The following is an 11698-nucleotide window of genomic DNA, read 5'->3' as shown; positions in this document are numbered from 1 at the left end:
CTTCTTCTTGTTCGGGAAGTCGTTTGATTCTCGGCAGTGGGCCAGTCTCCATTGAAAGATTGTTGATCGTGCGTGGGGTCGAGGACGGTGCGAGCATCTCATCCAACGGCAGCGTTTTCCTCGTGGACGTCTGAACATTTTCATATCCGCGCAACGAATTTCTTCGCGAAAGCTCGCCGATCCATCGCATCTGAAAATTTAAGATATTAATGCAACACAACAATGCAGAGCGTGACAATAAAGTGATGCAAAAAAGCATTATACAATGATGATAAAGTTACGATTAATGACTATCAAAGACGTTATATCACCATTTACCTGATTAGGCGTGATTGTATAACGACGAATCGACCATGGGCCGTAACTTTCAAGCGAATTATTAGGACTCAAACTACGATTATTGCTTGTTAGGACGGTGGTTCGATTATTGGGCGCGTCGCGTTGCGTGTCGTTTCTTATCGAACCATGCAAATATCCGCCGTTAAAACTGTGAAAAAGACAGATTATACATATTATTTTCATTATTAATATTATTATTATTATTATATATTATATATATATATATATGTATATCGACATTATTATATATTTTTATTATTATTATTTCTAATATAACGGGTAAATAAGAAAATGCTTTGGTACGTTTCGCTAACTCTAAGATAGCAGTTTTTTCAACTCGCTGAATCGGATCTAAAAACTGTTAATGAATTATTCATTTCTTTCAAATAATTTGCGATGAATGATGCTTTAATCGACTTACATTGGATTGGATCCGACGAGAGTACTGCGCCCATTATTAAGTATAGTCGTATGACCAGTGTTTTCGTCGTCACTTTGCGACCACCGTTTTCTCCGCAAGGACGGCCGTGACAAGCGCCACGAATAGCCTCTTTGCATCCTCGGCGGACTAAAGTGAAAAGAAATGCGATATCAGAAAAAGAAGAATGTGTACGACGTTTAGAGAACTTAATCGAGAAACGACGAATTGCACAGATACCTAGAACTCGAGTCCCTCGTCGAAGGATTGACAACGGCCGTAACGAGGCTTATGCGTCTCGGGAATTGACCAGCTATTAAATTGTTTGTCGGTATTTTGTTGGATACATCGGGCAGTTTTAATAATCCCGAGGGTATACTACACTGACTCTGCAAATACACAAAGCATTGTCGTCATTATTACATTTTCTCTCGTTATGTTCTTTTTTAATCTAGTATTCTAATGAGGAATGCGACCAGGAATCTTGTGAATTCAAAATTATACGAGAACTTCATCGAGATATCAAATTCTCTGATTAATATCTAACACGGATAAATTTCTATTCCCATATATGTATAAGTATGCATACATCATTATATCAATCGCAACAAAAGCTTGCCCTGCACAACTAGTCTATTATTGAAATGAAAACGTACACCAGATCGATCGATAGATTCGATCGAAAGGGCAGCAGCGGGATAAACTGCTCGGCAATTAAGATCTCTGTAGCCAACATCTAACGTGGTGTTTGGAGAGTCTTGAGGAGTTGCCGCCGTATGAGTGATTATCGGCGGCTGACCAGCCACACCCATCATCTTATTCTCTTTCTGAATGTTACACTTAGGCTCATCGATCCGTTGTTTCCATACGCTGTTTTGCTTCTCCCTGTTATCCTTATACTTTCTCAGCTCCTCCGCGCTCTGCCACGAATTCTTCTGATCCTGCAAATCGCGTATACGAAAACTGATGCAGCGTAAAGCCGAGAAAAATTTTGCGACCGGCGAAAATCCGTTTATTAGATAAATCATGCCGAGATAGAATAATCTATAACTCTATGCATATTTTTCCAAATAATCGTAATTATAAATAAATATAAATAGAAAATTATGTATCTTTATATATCTAACTCGTGTGTATATTTTATACATATTTTGCGAATCTTCAAAAAACGTTGCGACATTAAGCTTTTCCTGTAAAATGTTCGAAATGTGTCAGGAAATAATAGTCTAAAATGGAAACAACTTTTGCGTCTCATTCTTCTTTCTATATTCTTTGCGTGACGTAGAACGGAAAATAAACAATCGGACGGCGAAAAAGAAAGAATTTATTTATTAGAAGAGAGATTGCGCGAGCAGTTATACCTGGGTATACGTATCGCTGTCAGAGATCGAATGCGATCCCGATACTCTCGACGATCCGTCCTCGCTGCCTATTCCAGCGGCAAGCTTTTTCGCCATTTCTCTTTGCTCTCGTTCTCTCCTCTCGTTTCTCTGCGAAATATACCATCCAATTATCATATTATACATAAATGTATGTAAATATACTAATAACTCGCAATGTAAAACGCAATCAAAAAATCAAAACCTGATACAAATCGAGAAAATAAATGTTACAAACTTATATGTAAGCATCTTTATATCTCCTACAATACTCACGTAAGAAATTTAAAATTGAATAAGCAATGTGCCATATTATTCTTTAATTCCTACCTCCGATGAGAAACCTTCGACGAGAATGGCGACGAGAAGATTGAAAAGAACATAATTGCCAAAAGTCATTAACGCTACGAAATAAAGCGCAGCCCAGTGAGATGTCTTCTGCATACCGTTGAAAAGAACGACGTTCCAATCCTCCTGCGTAAGGATCTACATAAAAAGAAAAAACGGAAGAGACTCCCGCTACATATATAATAGCATAAATATCTATACTTATTTATGATAAGGTACATACATGATCGGCAAGACGTTTTTTTTTTTTCAATTTGTTAAAGAATGTACTCTTCTCTGTGAAATACATGCGCTCGCATATATACAGCTTTGCTATATTATTTAATAAAGTTTACGTATTAATTTACACAATGTTAATAATTATATAATTTTTATAACAAGATCTTATGATATGTATTAAATAGAATACCATTAATTTAATCATTGAAATATCATTACGTGGTTGCCAAAGGTTTCGATTATCTTATTTCAAATATTGAATTATGCATAGACGCGCAGTTATATGTTTCAATGCGATATTGAATAAAGTTTGTGTGTACATGAACTACACGTTTAAACAGAGAATTCATTTTTTCATTACACATATAGATGTTTTTAAAAATATTTTTATTTATTCCAATTATATTTGAACATACATGCAATTATGAGGAATATATTGGCATACAAAGCAAGTCAGCGTTGTATTTGCACTGCATCCAAATTTGCATACTCGATAGAGACGCATAAAAAACGTTTTGCCAACCAGTGTTGTAATACTTCGTGAATATGCATGCGTCGAGTTTTCTATCACGAATTTCTCTTTTCTTTTTGCGAGCTTTTCATATCTACACATGTAATTTGCCTATCTATTATTATGAACTCTGTAATCTATCTTTAATCTACTTCTCTTTCTAGCTTGATAACGTTACACGCTGCGTAAAAATTAAAAATTTTACTAATTGCTAAAAAAAATTAATTCAACGTATTCCAAATGGTTAATATTTAATATTGATAGAATTGTTAAATACATGCGCAATATATTCTAATAATTATTAATAATAATATTCTATCAAGCTCGATTTTTACGCGTATACATACAATCAGAATGCAACTGTCAACACGTTTATTTTTTATCAATTTATCTCAATATACTCATTTTGAATTATTATACAAACATATCCATTATATCGCGTAAAAAAGAGGGGGGAACAGTGGTACCTGAAAGACAGTGACTAGTGCCCAGACGATGTCGTTGAAATGTTTGCGATCACAGCGACACATTGGGTGCCGCGAGACCACCTCGGCACAGGTGCAGGGCCGACTCCGGTCCGCCCACATGCAAAACTTACCCCCGAACAGGTACATTCCTAGGATGCTGCAACCGAGACAATCCGCTGGCCTAAAGTAGCCCCAAGCTCCAGGACGAGGAGAGGTGGGATCGGATTGGAGTTGCGACAGGATTAGGACTTTGGAACAATCGCGAGCAGCGTCTCCATTCTCATCATACAGTATATTTCCTCATTCGAGTTATTATTTATATGAAATGTATAATAAATTAACTTTGTTTTTACTCGATTGTAATGGCAATAAAAAGTTATTGTTGCGAATGTTACGTCAATAATCGTATAAACGAAAATTGTATAAACATTGACATCATTAACATCGATCGCTAATTGGCATCTGACAGCTGACTATGATGGAATTAATATGCAAAAAATACTATTTAAATAAAAGAATAGAAATTAACGGTAAAGTGTGTGTAGAATCCGTAATTGCTAAATTTTAGATATATGTAATTCTATAGTAACTTGATTTTTAGTTAAACTTTGCACGGCGCGCGTCAAAATACATATATGCTAAAAATATCACATAAATCACTTTTATCCATTAATTTGTAATTTGTTATTTTCGTTCTTAAATATTCTAAAGTAACGATCTGGGTTTAAAGCTCATATTTTAAAAATATTTCTATAAAGAGAAATGTATATCTTTAGTTTTTATTAAATATGTATGTGTGTATGTGTGTGAGATACAAGATTTTTTCTATTTTTTTATATCGTCAACAGGTATGTATTAGATATATATAAATATCTGAGCACTTTTATGTTATATTAAACCATATTGCCTGCTTTCGAAACATTTGAGTGCATTTAAACAAATTTATTTATGTATCAAATTAACATCTAAAGTCTAAAGGATTAAATCTGTTACAAAATCGGAAAGTTTTTCTCTTGATTTTAACTACATTCGCGCGATATAATCTGGAATGCAATATTTTAAAATTTTGAATCAAAGTTCTCAATCTGTCTCTTTTCCTTTCATAAAAAGATTCAAAGTTATTTTAATAAGTTCATTTTCGAGAGCGGAGACTCTGCGCATCGATAAGAGAAATTAAGCAATTGTGTTGGACAGAACAGCGAAAACGACTGTCACTCGAAGCTCGTACAGTCACATTCTGCAAGTTCGGTGTGTTTGTATATATATATATGTATGTATAAATAAACATATGTATCTTGTATTTGCACAATATAGATTAGATGAATGCGTGTTAAGTATAATAGGTATACATTTATGGGTTGTGAACGAATCATATCAACTTTGTGCAGTTGTAACGGACTTTATACGACGGGACGGAATAAGGAACAAAAATCAAAGTTTAAAAAATTTGCACTCTTCTTTTGGTAAAAAATAATTTAAAAATTCTTTACTTTGGATATATTTAATTCCCCTGAACATTTTTTTTTTTTCCCGAAAAGCATCAATTAGATATAAATTTAGACATAAATTAGAATTTAATATGTTTGCATCATTATATAATTTCTCGATATAACATATCATACGTGCATATTATAATAATTTCTCGATATAACATATCATACGTGCATATTATAATAATTACTTAATGTTTTACATGAGCAATCAATAATGTTAATTTTAGGACGTATGTTGGAACAATAATTGACTTTAACTCGGCATGACGTTTAGTCCGCGTATATCATAATAAACAGTTATTCGGACGCGCATCCGCAAAAGAATCATCTGTCAAGCTCGTCAATTATCCATTCCGTCGCGTCGGCTAATTTTTCCTGCGAATTTTGTTTCGTTGACGTTGAAAGCGAAATCGACCTCGAACGCGCTCTGCAAATATGACGAGCTTTAAATCATCTCTCGTCCGGGTCGACAGATATCTGCACACACACTTTACAGGTACCGCGTGAAAATAAAAGGCGCGAAAAAAGCTCCGCGAAAAACGCGATAGTAGCGAGAAGAGAAGAATGGACAGAGGCAAGATACCTGTTGTTGCAGAATGTCACGACGAACGTTTGCGAGAAATGGAAAAAAAGGGTATAATTGTCAAGCATAAATATATATATAATCATCTAATACGCTGAGATACGGTATATGTATAATATGTATTACGGCGAACTCTCTCTCTTGCAGAGCGAGTATTTGCAAAAGGTACGCACAAATCTATCGAGTCTGCAATATCAGTACGTGCCTTGCGCGATCTACCTGGTTTGTATCTCTAGAATAAAGTAAAAAAGGTGTTTCTCTACTATATGACGAAGAAATACTAATTAACCCTTTCGGGCTACCATAATATCCTGATGAAACTTAGGCTACTGGAAAACTGAAATAAAAGACTGGATCAAATTTGATTCAACTTCTAAATAAAAGCATTCTCTTTCTCGTGGAATAAGTATATAATATTTTTAATATAAGAAAATATTGTATGATAAAAATTATTGTATAGTGATTATATTTTAAAAGAATTTATTTCAAAAAGATGCAAATATGCGTGCGATAACATAATGATAAAACAAAAATAAAAACTATTTAGTTATTCGTTTTTTTTTTAATCATCTACGTGTTAAGTCATTTCTGGCATGTATTTGGTATATTATATAAGTTTTTTTCTTTAACGCGTTAGTGTCATTCGTGTGCGATGGACACATGGTCTCGTCTCGGGTCCTCGAGTGTAGAATTTTTAGACTTGTAACGCGGCGATGCTCCTATCGGGTCGAGTCGATATTTCACGCACGTATTGTATAATTCGGAATGAAGTTTTTTTTTTACGTTCGAGTCGTGGGCGTTTAAGAGAGAAAGTGACAGAAAAGTTACTGATAGAACGGAAAAAAGAAAGAAAGAGAGAAAGAGAGAGAAAGAGAGGAAAAGGAAAGTACAAAGAGAGAAGTGTAAATGTCGTAAGTGGTGAAGTATAATGAAGTCAAAGGAGACAGAAAAGAGAGTAAGCGTGTGATAACAGTTTAGTGTGCTACACTGTTAAAAATGTGTGACGTGATATCGAGGCGTCGTTCACGAATATACAGAGTGCGTAGTAATTCTAATAAGTAAAGTGTAAAAAGTTAAAAGAGGAGTACGGGCGCCGACACAAGCTGCTTATACGACACATGATCGCTTCTAATTTTCTTCGCGAAGCAGAGAACAATCGGCTTCATTTATTGTTTGTATCGCCACGATGTCATGAGAACCGACATACGAGGAGATCGGTCGCCGTCGATCGCGGCGTTTCTTTTTAGCAGTATAACTGACAAAAGTCTGATCGGTAGTGAGATATATGAATGTCAAATCCTCGCGTGAAGAGGAAATGTAATATGCAGCAAGGTGTCGTACATAACGCGGTAAGAAATGACGGCAACAACGACAACAAGTGGCGACCAACTGTCTATAAGAACACACATCGCATGCAGAAAGTGCGAGTTGCACGATATGAATCAAGAGAGTTATTTCCTTCAATATATTGCGCTCCAAGTCAGGGCAGGGAGCCAATCCCATGGATCGCCCGGTAATCTTACAAGGGCCATTTATCAGGAAGTGTCATTTAGCCAGGATGCGACAATTTTTCCGGGCGATCCTAGGATAGCTGCCAAACAACACAAATGTCTCAAGAAGATTGTCAAAACGACATCAACACGTCTTTTAAACAACATTATCATGTCTTTTAAACATTTTTATGATTCCACGAGACTTACAGTTTATAGACGTTTGTATTGTTTGCGCTGTTGTTCATCGTTTGGGCATATAATTGATTCTTATCGTCCATTGACATGCAACGAACGTATGGAAACAATCGACCGAATTGCCTGTATTAAATTCCTATTAGATTAAACTTGAAATTTTTGAACTGCCGTTTGAAATCGTTCCGAGATTATTGACGAAATTCCTATATATTGATTTTAATTTCGATGTTTCCTACGGTCGTCAAAAATCGTAATGGAACACAACGAGCACTAAAACTAAACCATCTACTCTGATAACATCAATATAATAATATCAAAAGCAATTTCAATATCGCCGACAACAGGAATAAGCGAATGAATATGCGAAGCGTCTAGACAAAGTTTTCTCGATACTTGAGCGAAAACGCCTGCATTCTTGAACTTCGAAAAATACTTCTTGCTATTTGATACATCTGGATCAAAATCATATTTAATATTTAATGTATATGTATATACAATTGATCTATTAATAAATTTGATACATTACATAATCTGAAAAATATTTTTAATAATATTTTCTAATGATAATTGTTAATTCTTTTTTTCCAATATCGTTTTCTTAAAAAATTGAGTTAGTTCTGCAAAATAGATACCCAGGTAAAAATTTTTAGAAAAAAGATCTGCAATTCCTGAATATATTATTTATAGTAGAGCATTATATGATTAGAAATTAAATCATTCTTTTTTTCATCTAATGCATTCAAAACGTATGCGAATTTCGATAATTATTAGGGCTGATCGAATATTGACATATACAAATATCTACTCCGGCTATTCGAAATGTACGAATAATATTCGGGTGTTCTGAATCATATACATAGTTTTACATAATCAACGAGGATGATGAAAGATTGCATAACTTTATATAGCGTATATTTAATTCATTTCTCATTACAACTCAACATAATTACGCAGCGATTGTACATTATAATAATTATATACTAATTATTAATTTTCTGCATTAAACAAATATGAATGTCTATTACTCTTGGGTAAAACACGCGTGCTGGATGTAATACGGATACCGGATATTATCTGTACATTTCAAATTCGAATATTTGAGTGTCATTAGCTCTAATAATAATTCTATCTAAGATATTCTACCAAGTGGCAATATAAAAGAAACACTCTCGCAAGATGCAGGGGATTTCGCTCACCGTTGCCGACACACAGAGAGACAACAGCTGCTTGCAAAAGCATGCCAGAAGGGAGCCAGCTCGACGCGCTCGCAGACAATACAGGAGGCGCGCATTAATATCGCGCGTTGCACTTGTAAAGCGACGAATGGATTGCAAACGGACAGAAATGGAGAAGCACCGGGATTATCGCCGGCAATCGTATGCAATTTCAATAAAATCCGCGAATCTAGATAATTCGCGTGTTCCCCTCCCTCTCATCTCTATAGGCTGCCAGCACCAGCTATAATCAGATTTATTTTTCTACCCCTTATTTCTTAAAATAATGTATCTCGCAAGAAATAAGATATATTAAATAATGGCTTCCAATATTTATTATCAAATAATAGAAATTAGAGGATTTTTTTCTATTAAGTATATTTTAATATTAATTAAGTCAATCACGTAAAGCCGGTACTAGTAGCTTCCTTCTGCCCTTCCCCTTCATCGGAGAAACGACGACGACATGCTTGAAAGCATTTATCTCCCAGTATACATTACCTGAGATCTCAGAAATCATTTAAAGTGTTGCGATCGCACGACTTTAGCTCGAAAAACCAAACGTGACAGTATAATATATACTTAGCATACTTAGCATATATATATATATATATATATATATATATATATATATATGTGTGTGTGTAGATAATATACAGTATATAGAGAAATCAAAATGTCCTCGAGAAGATACGTGGAAAAGTATCTTTTTTTAGTAAGTACCTGAAACACCGTCACAATAGCCCAGAGTAACGAGTCAAAGTTTTTCCTATCACACTCGACGTCAGAGCTGCCTTTCATCGTTTCACAGAATTTGCAACCAAACAGGTTCATCCCGAGAATACTACAACACAACGAAACGTGCAATGTACTTCCTTATCCATATATATATGTATATATATATATATATATACGTAAACCGGAACAAAATGAGAAAAAAGAGAAAGAGAGAAAGAAAGAAAAAGAGAAGAAAGAGAAAGAAAGAATAAAGCTCGATTAAAACAAAATCACGACTAATAAAGCGTGATTCGGCCAAGTAACCGATCAATTTAAAAATAAAATACCTGAATCCTACATGAAACGTGCAATGTACTTCTTTATACATATATATATGTATATATATATATATATATATATACGTAAACCGGAACAAAATGAGAAAAAAGAGAAAGAGAGAAAGAAAGAAAAAGAGAAGAAAGAGAAAGAAAGAATAAAGCTCGATTAAAACAAAATCACGACTAATAAAGCGTGATTCGGCCAAGTAACCGATCAATTTAAAATGTATAGATATATACAGGGTGTTTTAGAACCGTTAGACTTCCTTCCAGCCACAAATTTAGATAATCTTTAAGTTGATATTTTTCTAGATAATATTTTGAGATAAACTTTTTTTTATCAAAAACACTTTCCAAAAGAATTTGTCACAAGCTTTTAATTTTTAAACATAAATCTACCTTTAAGATACCTTAAAAAGAGAAACATATTTACTTCAGTATAAAATCTAATATTAGGATTAATTAATTTTATTTTGCTCCTCCAAAAAGAACACTCATTGTCAGTATCGAATACTTTCATAATTATCGATACTTTGCCATCTTTGGTCAAATAGACATCCGGTTCTGTGACACTTTGTATATCTAGTCAAAAAGCACACGACGAAAGAGCAGAATCGATCAATTGACATTTCTTTTACGATATTGTTACGTTGCAATAATATTGTATAATGCATATCCGTGCACTCGTCGTATCTCGTAAAAAAAGGAATGCATGGTGGTGATACTGATCTCTAGAAGCATTCGACGAGAAAACCAGATGTCTTCGGATCGATGCTGACGTGAACTTTCGTCATCTCTTGTAATCTGAAAACTTGGCCGAGTAAACGGGCTCCTGCTTGCATTCCTGATGCAAGTATATCCATTATTTAATGCAAACCGGCCGATCAGGAAAGGTCTCTTAAAGCGAATCTTTTGAAACTCCATTCACGCATGTGTCTTGCGGCCAAAATGCACACACCTAAGGATGACCGAGGATCTCGAGAAAAATGTATATCTGATTCTATGGATCGGCACCAGAGAAGCACCCGCGAGCATTTGCATAATTTCGAAAACTTTGTATTCAATTTCAAAAGTTCGCATGAAGAAAGTTTCGGGCAGAAAAGGATCGCCCGGATTTACATCAACGATGTTATCGAGTATTCTTCTCCGTCTTTTCTTCGCAACTCCTCAGCAAGTACGCGTGAAAACTACTTCACGCATAACAAAGTTATTAATTTTGGCTATCTTTTGATAAAAAAAGAATGCCTAAAAAATATCCTTAAAGTAATTGTTAAGAAAACAACCGGAAACAATTATTAGGCATCTCAATAGGATCATTTTCGACAAACAATTCTCTTAATGATTACAAAATCCAATCTTTTATACTTAAGTTTAATAAGTTAATAAAAATATCCAAATAACACATATCGATATTTCCAACGTTCGCGACAAAGTGCGTTTCTGCGGCAGATACCAGCAATCAATTACAACAGCGAGAACGGCGGTTGCGGCAAATTGGTCATCGAACGATCGTAAAATGCGTCGTAAACGCGCGGATGTATATAGCGGGAAGTCCTACGCATTATGAGACGAATATGTATACGTAATCCTGCAGAAAGATATATATCGACATATTCGCAAGCTATGTTCTAATATTGAGGCCACACCGAGGCGCACGCATTTAAATATAAGCGCTCAGATAGTTCATAGTAGCAAGTAGAGAAAGAAAAATAGAGAGATAAAGAGTGACAGCGAGAGAAATTCATTTGTATACACGAATATAAACCAAAATAAATGTAATAATAGTAGATATATATATACATATAGCCCTTCATACTCGTCACTAAGACGTCCAGCATAAAAGCATCATGCACACACATGTAAATATATATTCATATACGTATATATATATTTATATATAGATATATTTTCTAAGTATATAAACGTCGAAAGAATACGTTCGATATGCCTCAAGCCATAAAAGAAGGGCAGCAGGGGCTCCCTC

The 11698-nt window shown here is 34.7% G+C and overlaps 1 protein-coding gene across 1 annotated transcript in view; it reads right to left on the bottom strand.

Annotated features, from left to right (window-relative positions):
* LOC115233530 (voltage-dependent T-type calcium channel subunit alpha-1I) overlaps positions 1-11698 on the bottom strand; it is a 47212-nt gene that overhangs the window by 5776 nt on the left and 29738 nt on the right. The window contains exons 18-25 of the mRNA XM_029804015.1: positions 3682-3838; positions 2467-2622; positions 2119-2247; positions 1414-1698; positions 998-1146; positions 761-907; positions 319-487; positions 2-190 (exon numbers count right to left, since the gene is read on the bottom strand). Of these exons, the coding sequence (XP_029659875.1) occupies positions 2-190; positions 319-487; positions 761-907; positions 998-1146; positions 1414-1698; positions 2119-2247; positions 2467-2622; positions 3682-3838 (1381 nt within the window). The remainder of the gene's footprint in view (position 1; positions 191-318; positions 488-760; positions 908-997; positions 1147-1413; positions 1699-2118; positions 2248-2466; positions 2623-3681; positions 3839-11698) is intronic.

The sequence above is a fragment of the Formica exsecta genome, unplaced genomic scaffold (genome assembly GCF_003651465.1).
Source record: "Formica exsecta isolate Colony F162 unplaced genomic scaffold, ASM365146v1 scaffold105, whole genome shotgun sequence".
Classification (NCBI taxonomy): domain Eukaryota; kingdom Metazoa; phylum Arthropoda; class Insecta; order Hymenoptera; family Formicidae; genus Formica; species Formica exsecta.
The sequence above is the reverse complement of the archived record's forward strand: the minus strand, read 5'-3'. Positions and strand labels throughout refer to the sequence as shown.